The sequence below is a fragment of the Amphiura filiformis genome, chromosome 1 (assembly GCF_039555335.1).
Source record: "Amphiura filiformis chromosome 1, Afil_fr2py, whole genome shotgun sequence".
NCBI lineage: Eukaryota > Metazoa > Echinodermata > Ophiuroidea > Amphilepidida > Amphiuridae > Amphiura > Amphiura filiformis.
This window is the reverse complement of record NC_092628.1, coordinates 17,338,061-17,358,695: the sequence shown is the minus strand read 5'-3', so window position 1 is coordinate 17,358,695 and position 20,635 is coordinate 17,338,061. Positions and strand designations below refer to the sequence as shown.

General features: G+C 37.2%; 1 protein-coding gene across 1 annotated transcript in view; it reads left to right on the top strand.

Annotated features, from left to right (window-relative positions):
• The first annotated feature begins 180 nt into the window (after positions 1–180).
• Positions 181–20,635, top strand: part of LOC140162110 (U3 small nucleolar RNA-associated protein 25 homolog) — a 35,512-nt gene continuing 15,057 nt past the window's right edge. The window contains exons 1-17 of the mRNA XM_072185419.1: positions 181–238; positions 1,672–1,814; positions 2,849–2,900; positions 4,170–4,275; positions 5,177–5,230; positions 5,721–6,032; positions 7,070–7,164; positions 8,171–8,263; positions 9,862–9,978; positions 10,707–10,792; positions 11,079–11,141; positions 11,887–12,083; positions 12,679–12,835; positions 13,442–13,538; positions 15,597–15,682; positions 17,510–17,592; positions 19,126–19,202. Coding sequence (XP_072041520.1) covers positions 4,224–4,275; positions 5,177–5,230; positions 5,721–6,032; positions 7,070–7,164; positions 8,171–8,263; positions 9,862–9,978; positions 10,707–10,792; positions 11,079–11,141; positions 11,887–12,083; positions 12,679–12,835; positions 13,442–13,538; positions 15,597–15,682; positions 17,510–17,592; positions 19,126–19,202 — 1,569 coding nt within the window. The 5' untranslated portion in view covers positions 181–238; positions 1,672–1,814; positions 2,849–2,900; positions 4,170–4,223. The remainder of the gene's footprint in view (positions 239–1,671; positions 1,815–2,848; positions 2,901–4,169; positions 4,276–5,176; positions 5,231–5,720; positions 6,033–7,069; positions 7,165–8,170; positions 8,264–9,861; positions 9,979–10,706; positions 10,793–11,078; positions 11,142–11,886; positions 12,084–12,678; positions 12,836–13,441; positions 13,539–15,596; positions 15,683–17,509; positions 17,593–19,125; positions 19,203–20,635) is intronic.

Sequence of the window (20,635 nt, the reverse complement as noted above, 5' to 3'; positions counted from 1 at the left end):
ACCCACGTGGTTTTGCATTGCGCTTTGCATTGCATTGCATGATTGGTAAACAAGGGCAATCGTTAAAGGTCATTTGTCTAACCATGTGCATGCAAGTGCAGTGTGAGTGTAAGCTTCTGGATCTGGATCTGGGTATTTGTGTCGGTAGAACACCTCCTAAAAAAAAGGCAACATCACCAACTTACTGAACCGATACAAAATTCAACCATTCACCACATCTATCATGTACATGTATATTGTAAGTGTTGTGCAGTATTTATATTAATAATTTATTGTTGTTATAATTGCTCTAGATTTGTAGTAAAGCATAGCCATAAGTAACTTTAAGTATATACAAATTACAATAACAGAACTTTTAACATGTTTTAACATCATGACATAACATGTTACACTTACAGTCATTTAACTTTAAGCATGTTGAGCTTACATCATGTAGTACTATATTCATTTGCAGTAAACCTTCTTTGACAAGCGCATATTTAAGCATACATCGCATATTTACTGTGTTGGACGCACTTGTCTCTGATTGGCTGCGCTGCTGAGGCTGAGCCTGAGGCGATCTGCTGTTGCTGAAGTGTAATTTTAGTAGCAACATTTTTGATGCTATCGCCTGTTGTGATCGGCTGTATTTACTTCTGAACTTCCATTACTTTTCATGGTGTCATGCTTCAGTGAATCCGACTAGATTTTGAATGCAATGGTCTCTAACCTAGAATGTGAAGCTATCGGTGAGCAAATTCTTGGCTAGACTTCTCGAGCAAGTAGGGGTGTGCGCCATATGAGATAGTGGTCATAGTCTGAGCTGAACATAGTCTGGTAAATAAGAAAAAAAAGGTCCTACTCGCCGGGCCTACTCGTCGGACTATCCTAAGACTATGAACTAATATCAGGTCCAGATCTGGCTCAGGTCTAACCACAGATCAGGATCTGTGGTCTGACTACTGATATAAGGCAATATGAAAACAAATGTGACCTGTCACGGTGAATGAGCCGTAAATTCCTCCCCCGGTCAAAATTGTTTTATTTCGTGTTTAGAAAATATACATCATAAGCTTTAAAATGATATATTATTTTACTTCAAATGATATCCAGTAGCGGGGTTATGGTTTGTTGAACTTTGCTCCTTCAACAAAATGGTAGCTTTTTTCGTTTCTACGTGTGTCTCTTTTTCCACATTGCTGGCAATAAATATCAAACAGTCATAATTGGCGGTCATATCAAATCATCCCCAAAGTCAACAAGGTTCAAGAAAATTCTCTCATTGTTAATTGTTGGTTATACTTACCTATACAAAATACAATACCTGGTAACCCACCACTTGAACAGGATTTAGCCAAAGCAAACAAAGACCAGAGCTATTAAAAATTCTATTGCCATCTAAGGTAGAAGCTTATTATCCTCTTCAACAATAGGATTATTGATGGGTGTTTGACTATCAAAATGAGATAGATGTCGCGCCAGCTAGAGATGCCGATGAATACGACCTGCATGCATAGTTTACACTGTAACTCGGAATACAATTTAGGGAATTTACGGCTCATTCGTGCTGTACGGTCACAAATGTAGTGCAATACATACAGTGGAATAATTTATCAGTGTTTAATTTCATGATTTTTATATGTCATTCCCTCTTTTCACAGCACTGATATCTAGTTTGTTTTTGTTTGGCAGATAATAGATAAGACAACCAGGTGATGAAAGATGGGTAGAAAAGCGTCACTTTAAAGCGAAGGAATCACGCTCCCAAGAAGCGCCGTGACGATAGACTTGAACAATCTCAGCAAGCAGAAAAATAAAGGCAAATTTCAGAACAGGTATGGAATCTAATGCGGCCCATACACTATCAAAATATTGATCAATATAGGGGACCCTACCATTGTGCATGTTCAATGGTAGATTTTGTATCCACTCTTGAATCTAGGATCTTTGATATTCATCAATAGGATTGAACGTGTATGGGCCACATTACTTGTACATGGGACCTGTTGGGCCATATGGTTTTACCCAGCTAGAAGGGCTATTAAAGATGAAGCCCTTCCAAAGCAGTTCTTCTGAGGTGAACCAAACCTGCCTGGTTATCAAATTAATCAGTAACAAGGTTATCTCTGAATTTGACAGGTGCTAATTGATCAATCAGAGTGGCACCGCTCCAAATTGATTTTAATTCAACTCCCAGTGTTGCTGCCGCTTGGGCAAAGCGGTGGAGTGATCAACATATCGGCTTCCCACTGGTCACCGCTACCGTTTCTGGTGCGACTGCGCAGTGAAGCAAATTCCTCTTCAGAGCGGCAAAGCAACAAGCGGCAGGAAAGTATGAAACAAGCATCCACACAAGGGATTACCTGAGTGGGTGACTCTATTTGTGTGGGAGATTTAATAAGGTCATGTCTTTCATAGGGGGCAGAGGAGGCTTAAAGGCATTCCTACAATGCACTATGATTGGGAAAGTTGATCAATATAACCTAATTTTAAAGGCAAAGTCCCCATTGCCACACACACAAAATGGTAATTTTAAAACTGCAGCCAACGAGATAATAGTTGAGACTTACGACTGATATTTGATTTTCTTACAGGAAACATTTATATTGCCCCACTGCATTAATTTTATTCCTAAGTCTCGATGTTTTGAATGTTAAATAATAGGATGAAAACACCAGATATTTGCACACAATCCCAATGCAAGGTATGGTCAACTGTACCACATGTGTACAAAAGCCAGACATACAAGGTCAGAAACCCCATTGGGTTGTGGGAATGTCTTTAAACATCCTCTGCATAGGGGGTATATGGATTTCAACTGGGATAGATCTTTCTTCTTCAACCTAAACTTGAGTAATTTTGTTTCCAGAAATGAATTGCCAGAAGAAGACAAGAAAACTGAAAACAAAGATAACAATGAGGTAAGAATAAAGGCTTAAGGTAAGAATAAAGGCTTAAGATGAGAAATTTGAAAACTGAGGGATTCGAGCTCAAGAAAATCAGCAATAGCTGCCAGTTGTCATATTTTTAGATGTGTACGATATATAGAATGCAGAAATGTTAAATGTCTATTACAGGGCAGCTATTGCAGATAAGGCCTTGCACTAAAGCCTGATCCTGACTCCACATCGCAGCACGATGCGATGCTGCGATGCTAAAAAAACTGTAATCTGAGCCATGTTTTTACGAGCTCAGCGGTGAAAATTTCGGTCCGCATCGCGCTGCGATATCGCAGCCGTGCATGCTTCTGATTAGCTGCTGCAAAATCAAGGTCGGTAGAATGACCTTAAAAGGAGATGCAGACCCCACATGCTTTTAAAACATCGTAACATCGATGAAACACGATGTAACACGATGAAATTAAAATGTACATTTTAATTTCATCGCGCGATGCTGCGATATTTGAAAACTAAAAAGCATTGCAGCATCGCATCGCTGCGAAGTGGAGTCAGGATCGGGCTTAACCTCTTGATTACATTACACACCAACCAAGATGTTGCAAAGCGGGGGGGGGGGGGGTGGAGGTGCAGAGGCACCGACTAAATCCGCAGAGGTCTACTTTTTGCTTCTTTAATGGGAAGTATGAGAAAAATTGAGTCCACTTTTTGATGATAAGGCATTCAAAAAATAAAAAAGGGCAATTTCTAGGAAGTTTTGGCTCACATTTTTACAAAAAATCTGTACAAGCACATACATTTTTGGAAGTCTCGCCCCACCAAATAAATCCTGCATACGACCTGCAAATGTGCGTTTTGTAAAAAATGGTCCATTGAAAATTCAAGGCACTTTCTCAACAGCTTCTGTTTTTAAGCCATTAATTTTGCCTGTCTCAGGAGCAAGTCTTAGCTTAAAATGACATGCAGACAGATTAGCTACATGTAGCCAGTAGCATAATGTACAAATCAGATGACAACTCGTGCAACAAAAACCTGGTCCAGATTTGAGATCTATTTATCATCTTATACTCAGGTATGAAGAATATTCTGGTCGATATTTGAATTCAAGGTTTCCTGTCACCAAAATATACATGTTTTTATTTGGTTTCAGATTATTTGGGTATGCTTTTGGTAAATATTGTGCTTTTTCCAAGGATTTTCGTCACTTTCAGGTTTATCATCAATCAAAGTTCATTCTTATACCTAATTTTTGCCCATTGCTAGTTCATTTCCATAATTATATATTTGCTTTAGGTGATAGACGAATCTTCTGAGAGTGAGGAGGAGACGACGGTATCAAGCTACCAGATGCTGTTATCTACCTTAGGGAAAAACACTGATATAGACTACAAGTATTCAGGTACCATTTACTAGGCATGTAGCCTGGGATTATTATGAAATGGCATTATTGAGTGCTAACGAGCAAGAAAGTGACTGTTTTAAGCCAAAATTAAATTGACTTACGGAGCAAATCAAAAAGATTAGTAAATTAAACTCTGTGGAGAAAAGATGTTTTGCTAGGTACATAGGGGTTCAGAATGTCATTAACATTGGGATATTCCAGTTGAAATCCATACACCCCCTGTGGGAGACATAACTTAAATTTACCACACAGGGAGTGTAGATTTCAAATGGAGTTACCCATTCAGGTAACCCCATTTGCAATGTACACTCCATGTGTGCAAGATTAAAGTCATGGTTTTCCATATGGGGTGTAAGTAATGATTTCAATTGGGAGTAGCCCATCTACCTGATGTGCATGATTTTTCTTGGGAGGGGAAATGCCTTAAACTTGTGTTTTTGGTCTTAACTTAAAAACTGTAAGACCCATGGAAATATTTATACGATAATTGGATTCTGTTGCTCATTTGAGTAATTTCCAATAAGATCAATAAATTAATATTTAAAAATATACTACAAATGTTGGTCCGTATGCACAGAAGAGTTAGACAGGGTCTAAAGTTAGACCTGGTCTAAGTGGAATTAGTTCCAGGAGAAAGGATATTTTCCTTTACATATGCTTAATTTATTTTGCATTATTTTTGAACTTTGCATTAACATCTTTAGAATTTGGTAGCTAATCTAGGAAGGAAATAAGAGTAAAGGCCCATTCCTGATGGAACTAAGACCCGGTTTAACTCTTTTGTGCATACAGACCTTTGAGTTTAAATTTCTAAAACTGGAAAAAATATGTCTCTTGCCATCCCACTTGCCTTAACAGGAACTGAACAAGTGTTACATATATGGTTTTTTTTACATAGATGAAGAAGAAAGTGAGGAGGAGGAAGAAGATGTTGAAAATGAAGCTGAGGAAGGTAAGTTTTATCAGTCACTCACATACTCTGTATGTATTGCATATGCCATGTCAGTGTTTCACACATCAACATAAGGTGTTTATGGCAAGGACAGGACAATGCCATTAACATTGTTGTACATATGGCTGTACTGACATGTCTACAATTCTACATTGTATGTTTTAAAAAATTGTTCAGATATGGAATAGTGATGTACCACACTCCGGTATCAGATAAAACATGAAGAATATCAAAATAATTACAATATGTTGCCTTTTGACAAAATTGGTGCAAATGACAATTTGCAAACATATCAAACAGAGTAAAAGTGTTAAAAGCTCAAAGGATTTGCAATTGCATTCTTTATTCTTCAAAAGTTCATTTTAAAAGATGAAGGATTTGTAGGTGATGTGAGCAATGATTTGTTACGGTGCTGTATTAAATTACTCATCGATCAAACATACCCATTGTTAATGGAATAAATTGTAAAAATACTTTAATTTGTTTCCAGGCAGTGGAGATGAAATAGAAGTTAACAGTGATGTGAGCGATGAAGAAACCTTGTCATCAAGACAACAGCAGGCCACAGCACAGCAAGATGTTGATGATGATGAAGATGAAGATGATGATGATGATGATGATGATGATGAAGAGGGCAGTGGAGAACAAACTAAAAATGAAGAGAAACCAAGTGAGGATGGGAGTGATGATGACGAGGATGAGAACGATGAGGAGGAAGATGCAGATGACGACGAAGATGAGGCTGATGATGATGATGAAGATGAGGAAGACGAAGAAGCAGATGTAAAAGTGAATGTTCAAGGTAAGTAATAGGGCTATAATTTTTCCTGTAAACTTTTGATGAGAGCTAGTTTTAAGCATATTTTAAGCGTACATCGCATATTTACTACGTTGAAATGTGTTTGTTTCTGATCTGCTGTTGCCGTGTGGAAATTTATGAATGACTTTGCGCCATACACGTTATCAGCTCTGACTTTGCTACAAAAAGGTAGTATGCGCTCATCAAAGGTTTACAGCGAAATGTTGGTTATTCCTTCATGTGATTTTACACGAAATCAGGGTTAGGGTTAAGGTTATGGTAAGTTTAGGGTTAGGGTAAGGATTAAGGTTAAGATTAGGCTTATGATTATGATTAGGGTTAGGATTAGGCTTAGGGTTCGGATTAACATACACAAAATATTTATATGAAGGATCGACCAAAAGGTTATAGTTTCATTGATTTATAAAGGTACAGATAGCATACAGATTTGCATGCATGCATCTATATATCTGTTATTGAGCTTTGTTCAAATTGCCTGTGCATAAAAATGTAGACTGCTTAATCTTGCTATTAAGAGTTTCTCACACTACAAGGTATTTTCAAAACCATTCTCTCTACTGCTTGTTTCAAGGCCCTACCTTTCTACTTGATATATGTCATGCAGTCTCATGCATCCAGGCCAGATGGGCTATTCCAATTGAAATCAATACACCCCCTATGGAAGACATGACCTTTATCTTCCACACAGGGAGTGTGTTTTTCAAATGGGATTATCTGAATGGGTGACTCCATATGGAAGATTAATGTCACAATGTCTTCCATAGGAAGTGTATGAAATTCAACTGGAATAGCCCAATACAGCAATTGTGAAACTGAGAATTGGTTACTTGGTTGGTTCGAATGGTTGACAGCTTGTGACTTCAGAGATGCAATGCCACAGATGACAACCTTCAGTAAGAGCATTCACATTCTTAGAGAGGTGTCCCTAGAGTCCTAAATGAAGTCATTTGTAACATGACTTGTTCAAAGATTTTAGTAGCCTCCTGAAAGTACTTTTTTTGTGCTTATTTTCATTGTAGATATTTTCTTTAAGAGGATGGACTATGATATAGGTGAGAAGATGGCAGCCAAACTTGGTGAAGGGAAGATTGCTGGCAAAACTTCTGAAGAGAAGGTATGAATAATGTGAGGCAGGAGTGCCTTTAAGTGAGCGATTGGGGCATAACCACTATATGATCTTTTTAAATTTATACAAATGCTTTAGACACAGTTTAAATAAAAATTATCATTACGCTTACATTTTTTCATTTGAGCCAAATCACACAAACATGCATATTGGTTTTTGTAATACATTTATTTATATATTTTCTGTTGTATTTTGGTGATTTTGATCAAAATACCAAGTTAATGAGCTATTCAAATTTGCTGAAGTGCTCACAACTTCATACTGCAAAAGTGGACATTTTCACACTATATTTATTTTTACACTTTTATACGTTCCTTTTGTGTAAAAGTCAATGTAAAGAAACTTAGAAATTTAAAAACAGGGAAACTGTCTGAAATTGGCAAAGTGCTAAAATTAATCGTGTGAAAATTTCCACTTTTGCACTATATTTTGCAAAATTGAACATGATTCAAAAGTTCATAGTATTTGGATTTAGCCCTAGAACTGTTTTCTCATAGTGTACATGCTCTTGAATCTTAACTTGCAGTTGCCTGAAACATTTCAAGACTTAATGTTTTTCAAAATCAAACTTGAATGCATTTCAAGTTCAAAGCATTTGGATTTTTCCTAAAACTTTGCCAATGGGCTATTCCAGTTAAAGTCCACATTCCCCCTGTGGAAGATTTTGGAAATATCTTCCATAGGGGGAATATGTTTTTCAAATGCAATTGGTCAGGGTAAAGCATTTTGAAACCCATACTCCCCCTGTTTTATGGCTTAACCTATATCTTCCACAGCTGGAGTGAGTATTTCAAATGGAAGTTACCCAACTGCCTATTCTATTTGAAACTCATACTCCCTCTGTGGAAGACCTAATCTTCCACAGGGGTAGTGGGAATTTCAACTGGAATAGCCCAATGTGTTCTCACTTCAGTGTGTTTGAGGCTCTTTAAGCTGTAACTTACATACTTTCTAATCAGTTCAACATTGTATGTTGTTTTCATAACAATTTTAGTGGCCATGTCTTGGTAAAATGCTATGTACATCTCCATCCTCTCAGTCAGAGGGAGTCAAGAAAACTAAAGGGAACAGCCTACAAGATTTGCGTGTAAGTACTATACTGCTAGGACAAAGTTTTTGCCCTTTGTGTATCTCTGAAGAAACATTTCATTCTATATATCCCATGGTCTCTCAATGAATATCAAAAAGTTGAATTGCAATATTTGCTGTAAAAACTCTCAAAGAACAACAAAGTGGAGAAACATTATAAATATTTATTTGTTGAGATTTGTAAATGCCATTCTGGCTGCTTACTAAAGTATGTGACAGGGTTGCCAGTTTGATGTCATTAATGATTCCCTAATCAGTTTTTCACAAAGCTGCTATAGATTTCAGTTGGAGTCGCCCATTCAAATATGGATGTCAACTGGAATAGCCCAGTATAAAAAGAATAGATGCGGTGCAAACGGGCAAAGTTCCTGTGGTTTATATGAAATGAAGTTTTTTTCACATAATCATATGAGAGCTGATTGTTCTTTTGTCCATGTCTAACAAATCATGCACCGCGTTGTGCGCCTTTGTATTTATACGATACATATCATGAGGGCGCTTCGAAAAAGCATAACAGATGCAGAGTGGGCATAGGAATTTTGTCTTGCGCATTTACAGTTTTTGTCAGAGAATAACGGCACTTGTTTACATTTTGAGAGCGTGTAGAGCATAAACACGGAAGTGGGTTCTGATTGGCTGAATCAGAAATCTGGCAATCATAGCAACAGACTGCTAATCTGATTGGCAGATTGTGCGTCGAAACGTTGGTCGGCGCAGATCTGCACCCTTGAAGGGAACACAAAGCTCAGCGTATGTTACTCATTAACAGGGTGCTCGCATCAATCTGAGCAAGGGACTGCCATTCTTCTCTGAAACCCAATGTAGTAGAGCAATTTGCCCTCATTAAGAGGTGAGGCTGGACTTTGCCTGTTTGTGATAGCTCTGTTTAGTCATTTGAGTTTACCATCTCATAATTTCTTATCAAGCATGGAGTGGTTATGATGAGACAGTACTCCACATGAAAAGTGTGACATTTTTTATGATTGCTTCCATTGAATCCTACTGATTAGCTGAACCACTGCCTCTGTACATGTGTTAATGTCTTTCACAGCATGTGACATGCTCTATGCAATGTCAGTGATCTCCTGGGAAAATTATAACAATATTTCTGATTTGTAGGAATAGTTTATAAGTGAAAGATTAGTCATACAATTATCACTGCACTGTAAAGCCCTTGCTCGAACACTTTTAAAACATATTAGGCGTTTAGCCAAATTGTTATTAATATATACATGTACCTTATTCAGAAAGAGGTTTCATATTTTGAAACCTATTCTCCTACACATCACAAATTCAAAATAAAATTCAATTCACACTTTCAATTTGTATCTAAATGCCTAATGTGTTTAAAAAGTGTTACAGCTCTACCGTTTAGCTAAACATCATGTTTAGATACCAAACATCAACCTGTATATAATCTAAACACAAGCTAAACACCTACATGTATGCGGAAGACTTTTCTAAAATCTTCCACATGGTCTAGTCGAATAATGAAATGTGTGTGCCATGTTTTGACAAGAAATTTGAAATTAGAGCTGTGAAATCGAAGTCAGAACAATGACATGTAATGTGTTGTCTTTTCTATCACTTTTGCAGGTGAGAAAACGCATTGCTGACCAGTGGAAGAGAGTCAATGCAGAGTTTGTTGAGGATGAGAAGCAAATATTTACACCATACCAAGAGGAGATGTTTGCTGTAATGAATTCATATCAAGTGAGTTATTGGTGACATAAATATCCAAAGTCACTCTAGAAGGAGAATTATGACTTAAACAGTTGACATTGAAAATCAGTATAGGTCGCCTGCTCTCAGTGCCAGAAGTGGGTAAGTGCAATAGCTCTCTGATCAGTTGGCACTTTACACACACAGTATATTGTACTCATCTACACATGCTAGCTACACATGGCAGCTATTACACTTACCCACTTCTAGCACTGAACAGTGGAAATATCCAAAGTCACTGTAGAAGGAGAATTATAACAGTCAGCATTGAAAATAAGTTTAGTTGTTTGTTGGCAACCAAACAGTGTTAGACAACCCAAAATGATTTTGAGGTGGGGGGGGGGTCCAAATCTAATCTATACACAAATTTATCAGGATTATAAAAAAATATTAAAGAAAAAGTGCTGAGAATTGTGGCACTGATCAAAAAGTCACGAAATTGGACAAACAAGAAAAGTTGGCAGAATTAGGAAAACAAACTTGCAAGAGAAGTAGAATTACATCTTTGCCTGAAAAAAGTAGAGGGAAGATCCTGAATCCCTGATGTACTTTCCCACAATTTCATTACATCATGACTTGGATTGATCATCTGTCTTAATAGCTAGCAAAAGGTTTGTTTCATGTCACTTTATGGGACACATTTCCACAAATTTTGTTGTTATGAAAGTACAACAACAACAGTATGTTGTTTGTCATTGTTGTTTGTTTATTTTTTGCAGGATTTATTGTATACAGACAGAAGCCACAAGAATGCTGAAGAGTTGAGAAATGTCTATTGTCTTCATATTCTCAACCATGTCATCAAGTAAGTTGTCATGTGTTAGAATTTTACTTTATGGAGCTAAATGTTTGTTGGAAATTAATTAAGTACCGGTACTAATAATGATATGTATTTGTTGTAATTAATGATTCATTGTAAAGCACAGGTATTCAACTAACCCATCCTGGGGCGGTTGTGGTTAATCGACAGTATAACACTTATGATATATACATGTATGTAACAATTCATTTAAACAGTATTGTTCCAATCCAGTTTGTACAATCTTAAAACACATGATGACTAACTTGCTTTCCTTTTCATTTGTTTGTAGATCAAGAAGTACAGTACTGAAACACAACAGTATGCTGTCTGCAGACCCTAACTTGGATTCTGAGTAAGATTTAAACATGTATATTGATATGTAACCAAAGAATTTGCAGATAGAAATAATGTAAATAACTTGATATTTTAACATTTTGTGATCAGCAGCCTCATCCCCATCCACTTAAAACAAAAAGGTGTGTATTTATACCAACAGAAACCTCTTGCTACATAATGTTTGTGTGCAAAAAAATTCTTGCAGATTCATTCGCTTGGCAAAAATATCATCAAATTTGTATTTATGTTCTGATAACGTAATAAAATTACAACACAGTGGCCTATGGAGCCTACAGTTTGTCCACTCTGAAGTACAAAGTGACAATGTGCGCATATACAGCGCGTTAACAGTGCGTAGTTCTGTGTCTTTGCTGCAGGTATGCGTGCCTTTAAAGTCGGCACAATGTGTGCATCCGCGTCGGTACTTTGTACTTCAGAGTAGACTGACTGTATGAATACACATAATCATGCTTAACTCGCATATACCAAATCGTTATTAACTGAAATTTTGGGAATGAGCTTTATTTATGGATATCTACTGAAAAATACTATAAAAAGCGAATCCGAGAATCGCAAAATACTCCGATGTGTATTTGGCCTTTTGAAATCAAACCTCTTGTGTAAAAATGCCTAAGGCCACTTTACGGGTAATTTAGAGATGGCTTATAGGAATCTAGTTACTGGCATCGTTAGTATGTGGACATTATTACAGTATGTGCCATACATTTGACCAAGAGAGCCTCATCTCTCATACATTTCAGAACTATGCGAGACCAAGGCCTGACCAGACCCAGAGTGCTCATCGTTGTTCCGTTCCGTGATGCTGCCCTGCGTATTGTCAATACGTTCATTAAGCTACTAGAAACACAGGGTACCACTCAACATGTGAGTCATCGTAAGAGATTTCAGGATGAGTACAGCGATGAGAATCCACACCAAAGTAAAGTACCTAAGCCTGGTGAGTAGTGCCTTTAAACTTTATTCAACTTAGCAGTATGTAGACTGATATTGGACTCTGTCATATTGACATAAGCTTAAAAAGTTATCTTTTCACAGTCTGAGTTTGCTGTGATGGCGTCGCAAGCTACGTCTTTGCTCAACTCTGACTCAAAGACGTAGCTCAACTCAGACTCTGAATAGGTAACTTTTTAAGCTTTATTCAACTTGTGAATCTCAATGTTCTGTGCACTGCAAACAGGCCAAGGTTAACTACACACAGTTGTGTGATCAAATTTTTGAGTTTCGCTGTTATTTGAGTTGCAAATGTTAATAGTCAAACTTCAGTTGATAAGAAAATTAACTTGATACATTAGTGTAACATACCCTCTACCTGTAGAACTCTTTTGTTCCAAAAAACATCTTTTCAATGCAAGCTACAGTGCGAGCTACAGTAACAGTTGAAACCGTGGTGATGACACTTTTGCAAATGGAATATGGGAAGTGCTTAAAAATATTTCTGATTGACACTTAATTGACAATGAATGACACTTCATTGACAATGAATAATTACAACGTCATCCATGTATTTTCCTTCAATATACTTCTAACTACAGAGGACTGGGAAGCCACGTTTTCAGGAAACACAGATGATCACTTCAGGATAGGCCTGGCTGTGTCTCGCAAACATCTCAGACTCTACACCAAGTTTTACATGTCGGATATCATCATTGCATCCCCATTGGGGCTTAGAACTGTTATTGGAACTAAAGGGTTGGTATTTTATTATGTTCATATCATTTCTCTTCATGATTTCCTGTGGGCATTGGTATTTTTGGCTTGTGCCTGTTTCTGAAAAGGTTCCTTACATTTTATATATGTGGCAATTGGTTTAAGATGTGACCCTAACCCTAACCCCTTAATTTGTACCTTAATCCTGACCGTAAAGTTCTGCCTTGGTTTGGGCTAATGTGCCTCAACAGGAAAGTGAGATCTTGGGAATATGTCAGTTGAAAAGGAAACTCGGGAAAAGTGTACATGTATTAAATTGAAAGAGTGAAACAAGAATCTGAACCAGGGGCGTATTGGGATTGAACCAGCACACTCACAATTTCCAGACGAGAGCTATTCCGCTGCTAAAATACTGCTGAGATATCTCTTTGTGAATATTGTTATGCAGAGTGAGACTTCGGGCCTTGAAATAAGGTGGATCCTCGGACCAAATGCCCTTAAACTTATGTGAGGGCCTGTGGATTCTTGGCTGGCCCTCAATTTTTTGTACACAAAAATGGCCATCAACTTCATTAGAAAGATCTGGAGGTCCATACATTATGTCTGCAATTTAGCCATGGTTTAATTTTGTTCTTTTCCGACCCTCAGAGAGAAGCATCAAGACTATGATTTCCTGTCATCCATTGAGATTCTTTTTATGGACCAAGCGGATGTCTTTCTTATGCAGAACTGGGATCACATTAATGTAAGTTGGCAGGTTAGGACAAGAGCATTATGTCTTCACTACCTGTTGGATATTTGTTATTGTCGTACGCTAGAATAGCTGTAAGACTAGTAATAACGCCCTTGTCTGTCCCTTTGTCAGTGACAAATTATATCCTACCCACATTCTCAATCTGTGTTTGCAGTCGCTATTAAACAGGAATAAATGTAATAAAGTTGGTATCATTGTGTGACGTTTGTGTTCAAGTTTGTTTAACAGAAAAATTATATCAAATTATGTTTTACTGATATGCTCATAAAACTAATACCACTAGATTAAATGGACAGTAAAATGGTAATATTCCAGATTTTTTGGTTGGCCTTTAATTGTAAATGGTCACAGTTGATGAACATAGAACGTTATACATGTAATGTCAAATTAAAGGAGGGGGTATCATTTTTCAATCAATTTAGTATCCTTTATATTATGGCATTGTGTCATTATCATTATAGAAAAAACGGGACAAGATGATTTATAGGAATTTCTTTCGGAATACAATTGGATTTGTTCTAATTTTTTAGTATAAAAGTTGTAAAAATCAGAACAGTCCGATTTCCCAAAAACGACAACAACAAAAAACTGTAAAAATCCTGTTGACTGCAAATTAGTCTATGAGTAAATTGTAGTTCAATGAATTATGCAAAGCATACAATATAGCGTTGCACAAGCCAGTGATCTCCTTGCTATACAAACCGCACAAAATAGCGTACGACACGTTAGGCGGTCTACTTGTTTGAACTTTTTTCAACTGGGTTCAACTTTCAAGATACTTTATTTAATGATTCAAGAATTTGATCCACGGATCAGTTTAGTTAATTTTAAGCCTTGTAATTTAAGGCAGTGTTGCCAGAGACGTACACATGTCAGATGAAATGTTTAATGCAATTTGATTGATATAATGCTTCGTGTTTGAGTTTGATACAAACAAGTTGCAACTTTTTTTAGCTATGTAAAACAAATGCCTTGTTTAATTGCCTAGACTTTCCTTGCTTGTTATGATGAGACTCTGTACTTCCATGGCTATGATGTGACATACATTGAGACTATTTTGTTTTGATGATATAGTCATATAGCAATGCTTACACTATCATACTCTGAACTTGCAATCATTGGCTAAAATCAAGAGTTGTAAGGAGGAGTCATTGTTTGGGGGAAACAAATATGAGGTCTGTGGGGAAGGAGGGGTCTTTTGGGGAAAACACAATAAATTAGGGCCGGTGTTGGCACTGTTGTTTGATGTCGACATATTTCGTATCTTGACGTCGACAGTGTGTCAACATACATTTTGATTCTGAAACTTACCAGGACCTTTTTTTTCATAATTTTAGGGAAATTTCCTAAAAATTTCCTAAAAATATCTAGAAAAATCATTAGCAAAATTCATAGTGGCCACAGCGATCAAGTGTACACTTACACCAGAAAACAAGGCAAAATACTACCAAAAGTATGACCCGTGCAGGCAAATAACAAGAAAAGTTGGTGAAATATTAGGTAAAAGATCAGATTTGGCACTACATTTTGTTGAAAATACATTGGCCAATATTTTGAGTAAAAATGATTTTACTGGGCCATTTCCTGAGCACTGAACTTTTATGTCGCCATGGAAGAAGAATATTGATATAATTCACTTTGTCAACAGGATTCTGACAGAAGACGTGTCAACGCCGGCCTTAACAAATATGTGGTCTTTGGAGGCAAATGGGCAAAAAAGGCAGTGTGGGGGGGGCACTTAATGAAAGACATGACATTCTAGTTGATATAAAACTTAGATTTGAGTTTAATATAAACAGCTATACTAAGGCATTGGGTACAAAATTAATTAAAGAGAGGAAATAAATTGTCTTTGTTACAATTTGCAATAATAAAAAATTGAAGGTTTCATAAAATTTTCAGATAATAATAGTTCCATGTACAAAACTATAGGAAAAGTCTTCTCTTTTGCAGGATTTTGGAAAGTATTACAATTTTGACTGTCTCTGTCCCATGAAGTCGGCGTTCACATACTGATATCTGTTTCTGTTATATAATTTGTTCTTGTAGCATTTGATGGAGTACATGCATCTGCAACCCCAAGAATCTCATGATGTTGATTTCTCTCGCGTCCGAATGTGGGCTCTCAACAGATGGTGAGTAAATTGATTTAAGTACAATTAGCGAAACCTGTTTTCGTTAATTGGTGTTAGCCCGGTATCGATCGGCGTTGAGGCGTGTGCATTGGCCGTTGTCATCACAATTTGGCTCCGTAATAGTTTTGATGGCCATTCTTTCAAATGAAAACCCACCTTACCCGCCCTTGTTTCGTTTCGGGAAAAAAAAGGGTGGGCGTTGAGGGCCTACTTTTTGGAGCCTGAGCGGTTTTTTCAGATTATTCACGTTGGAGGGGACGCGCCCCCTTCGGGAACAAATAGGGGTTGGGAAAAAACTTTTAAGCTTTTAGGGACTATTGTGATTTGCTACAAATTGTTATATTTAGTCGTCCGTGTAGTATGGCGACAGCATAAACATTGTGTAAGTACATGTTGAAAGTATATGTTTTTATTCGTGCGCCTGTGTATGGCGGTGACAGTTGGTAATTCAGAATTTAAAGGTGCTCTTGTGTTTAACATTGCACAGTTAGCCTGTGTATATACGGCTTTGTGTTTTATGTGTTTTTTATTCAGTATTATTGAGCCATAAAATTATTCTGTGGTCATTCCGCACAAAAGTTTGGTTGTCTTGTGTCTTTCTTCTTTGTCGTCGATATCCGGGGCTAATGTCTTCATGACACCATAGATGTAAGGATATTGAAGTGTCTGATCTTTCCCTCTGCAGTCCATTTGGCTTCTTTGAGGCAATGATTAAGAACTTGAACTTTGTTACTTCGCACATGTTCAGATCCACAGATTGCGAGTGTAAACATGCCAGTTATTTACGTAGGCGCAGGGGATTTAATATGGAATACAGGAAGCTCATTCCAGGGAAATTTTGGCATTTGAAGGAAAATTTTGCATCTGTAAGAAATGCATGACAAATTATTGGAAATGTTGTTATCTTGGATGGAAATTCGACATATCTTCCTGCCTCACCCCCAAACCACGATGACACCATTTGACATTCTATCTGCACAGAATGGGGAGTAAAAATGGATTTTATGCAGCCTCATTGGGTGCAGATATTAACAAAGTAAAATTGTTCATGAAAGTAAATTATTTGTTGGGTTTTTAATTATTTGGCAGGGTGTAATTTGTCTGGATTTTTTCGGATTTCTTGTGGCCAAAATTTACTCAATTTAAATGATTTTCAGCCTGTTGTAGGGTATTTTTGCCCAATTTCGCGCTGTTTTTCTGGATTTTTAAAACTATTTTTAGGATATTTCACAAGCTTTAAATCACACCCCTGATTTGGGTTGTAAATCATATGTGGTTATGATGAGACTAAACTTCCATGGCTATGACTATGCTTCTACCAAATGCTGCATTAGCTGTGATTTCACTTAAGCTATCTGAACCATTTATGATTAATGATCTATAGAATCAGATGCCAGTATGTTTCAAAAATATCATGTGCAAACTTGATTAAATAATTTAGGTGCATTTTTTATTTTTGGCATTTTTTAGATAAAAAAAGGCGTTTTACATGCAAGTCCATAATGGAGTTTATTGGCCGATTAGGGCACTATAAACCCAATTTCTAGCCAAAAAAAATGCACCTTATTATGTTTTCTAATTTTTGCATAGTGTGTTGGGAAAATGCACCTTATTATGTTTTCTAATTTTGCATAGTGTGTTGGTAGAGTGTTCGTATAGTCCGTTCTCTCCGTAATCAGCGTTTGTCCTCATACATCAAATGTCCTATACCTCGGGTTAAGAAACAAAGACTTCATAAAAAATCTTCAAATGTTGCAGTGATGTACAAATTCCAAACAGGAATTTTAAATGTTAATATCAGCCATTTTTGTTATTTCTATTTGACAGGAACAAATTCTACAGACAGACCGTCATCTGTAGCAGTATAGCAGTACCAGAATTGAAAGCACTTTTCAACCGCCATTGTCACAGTATCCTTTTAGTTAGACTAATTCCAATCAGCCGTCTACACTGTGCATGTACTCTGTTATGCTTCGCAGTGACGACTGATTAACTTACAGTCCATATCGTGACGGACTACTGAAAATATTCAATGCGACTTTGGTTGTGCGATATAGCACGACTGACTAGCGGCACCCGTGTACCGCGCCGTTGTGATAAGATCACGCTCTGTAGTTCTAAAAACAACAAACTCGGTCAAAACATCAATTTGGACACAAATGCTCTATGCCACAGGAATCCTGTTGCAATATCCGTCACTTTTTTTCCATATAGTTTTCTCAGTCGTCAATCCAGAAGGTTGACAAATGAGGGCAGCAGTCTATCCTTTTAGTGTCATCATAGAGAATGATTATTTACTCCTAGCCAATTCTGCCATATAGGCCTTTTCAGGAGGATTTTTTGCAAAAAACACCAATCATGCACAACCAAGGTAAACATTCGATGAGCATTCAATGAGCAGGTAGTGTGGTATGATTGTTCACACCAACCATGTATCACGGCGCTCTTATTTGATGCAGCATATTGAACGTGGTGTCCACTGCGTGGTGGATTACGCATGCAAATTGCCAGAAATTGATTGGTTGACATGTTGGGGCATGTGTCATCTTTCTGTACTAATTTCCAACGATTTTTGTTCAGATGCTGCAAAGGTATACTGGGTAAAGCTTGGAACTAACCCTGGCAACATGAAAGGAAGAATTACATAACTTTGCACAATGTCATGTGACCGGTTCATATGTGACATGATCAAGGGGAATGAGTCACATGTCGGGTTTTACATATATTTCTTAAGAGGCCATTTATAGCTTTTTGAAACTGAAAACCCCATGTTGATACGACTTTCCTTTGCAAAGTTACATCAATTTATCGATCGCTGAAAACAATATAAAACAAAAGAATTTTAACACTTTCTTTGCCAATATCTCAAAATCAATATTAGCGACACCCGATTCATTTCCCTTGATCGTGTCACATATATGCTGCCAGTTTGAGGCTCAAACTTGGTGACTGTACAAGGAGAGAATAGGGTTAAAATCTGCTGGCAAATTAATGCATGCATGCTGAGATGTTGATGCATCAAATGAATGTACTTTAGCCCTGCAGATTAGAACAGCCTCAAAATTCAGTGCAAAGTGTATTGAGTTGGTTTATTTCTTGTGCAACCAGTAATACACAGTTTTTAACCTAGTAATACACAAGAAAGAAAAGCCACAATTTGTCCTATTTTGATAGCAAATTTGTCACTAAAAGTTGACAAATATAAATCCAAAGAAAATTGTCAATCCTACATTTAGTTTGTGGAGTGTGGTTAAGACACATTCAATACCTGTATTTTCTGATTGGCTTATGTGGAATAGGAGTGTATTAATTCCAAAGAATGTAAAATAAACTATTTTTCTTTTGCAGAAAAATATCACTTGCTGTTCAATTTCTACAAAATATTATATCTTGATATATTGATGGCATAAAATAGTTAATATTCCTTGACTCAAATGTTTTAGATTATGCTGGTCGAATTATGATACAAAACCCTCCAGTGAACGGCTCCATATGTCAGGTGGTGACACAATTACCTCAGGTAAGCTTATCAAAAGAAGGCACAGGGTTGGTTCTGTGCTAGATCAGTTTTCATAAAAGTTTGAATTTTCAAAGCCACCAATCTCGGCTAGTTGCACTACGTGAAGAATTCATTATTCTGACATTTACATGAATGAATCAGTTTTGAGTAATTGATTGATTGACTGAATGATTGATGGATCGAATGATGGACTGATTGATCTGTACCAGCCAATGATCAGTTGATGGATCATCGATTCATTCATCAATTGATCCATCGATGCTTGTAATGATGAGACTCTGTACTTCCATGGCTATGATGTGACATACATTGAGACTTTTTTGTCTTGATGATATAGTCATAGCAATGATTACACTATCATACTCTGAACTTGCATCTGTGGTTAAAAGAACAGATTCAAAAACTCTTCCTATACCTTTGTACAGGAGCCAAGCATTGTTAATCCATGATGAATCTACAGTCCAGTAGCGTATACGCAAAATGCAAGGTTACGCGTATGTGTTACGCATGAGCGCTTAAAATTCGTCATGCCTGGAACGTATCCGTAAACATGAACTCTCTTATGTTGGCGGTAGCAGCTAAATATTACCGCTTTATTCTTTAGTTTTATTGCTTCTTGTAAGGTTGAGTGGCAATGACAAACAGACATTCCGAATGAAAGAATCGTGTGAATTAGACATCTTTAGCTTGTTTCGTTGTTGAAAGGGATTCAATCACCGATTAACAACTCGCGTCTGGCGTGTCTGAGTGGTTTACTTCGCTCGGGCAGCTAAAGAAACATGATTGAATCCCTAAGTGTATGGGAAGCATTGTAATGTAATCCATATATTGGGCTGTTCCAGTTGAAATCCATACACCCCCTATGGAAGACATGACCTTAATCAAATGGGGTTACCTGAATGGGTGGCTCCTTTTGAAATCTACACCCCCTGTGTGGGAGATTAAGGTCATGTCTTCCATAGGGGTGTATGGATTTCAGCTGGAATAGCCTATTATGCTACTAGTGTTATGTTACATTTACACTGTGTAGACAGCAAAGTGTGCTGGGCAGGTCCGGATTGATCTGGATTTAGGAGTACAGATTGATGCAGATTTATTGCAACTGAAATTTATAAAGCGTCTAAAACCAAACAATTGTACTAAGGTGCTGACAAACACTTAAACCAAATAAAATTACAGTCCATAGGCAACATTAAACAAATGGCATTTCAAGAGTCTTTTGAAAATGAGAAGAGAGTTTGCATTTCTGATATATGTTTCGGCAGCCGGTTCCATTGACGAGGTGCGTAGCATGTAAAAGCACGGTCTGCAAATGTTCTATGGTGAGTTCTAGGTTCGAACAGTAATGGTGCAGAGGATGAACGTAACAGCCTGCGGTCAGTCTGTATTTGGAGCATGCTAGAAAGATATTCTGGAGCCTGTGGGTGGAGAGA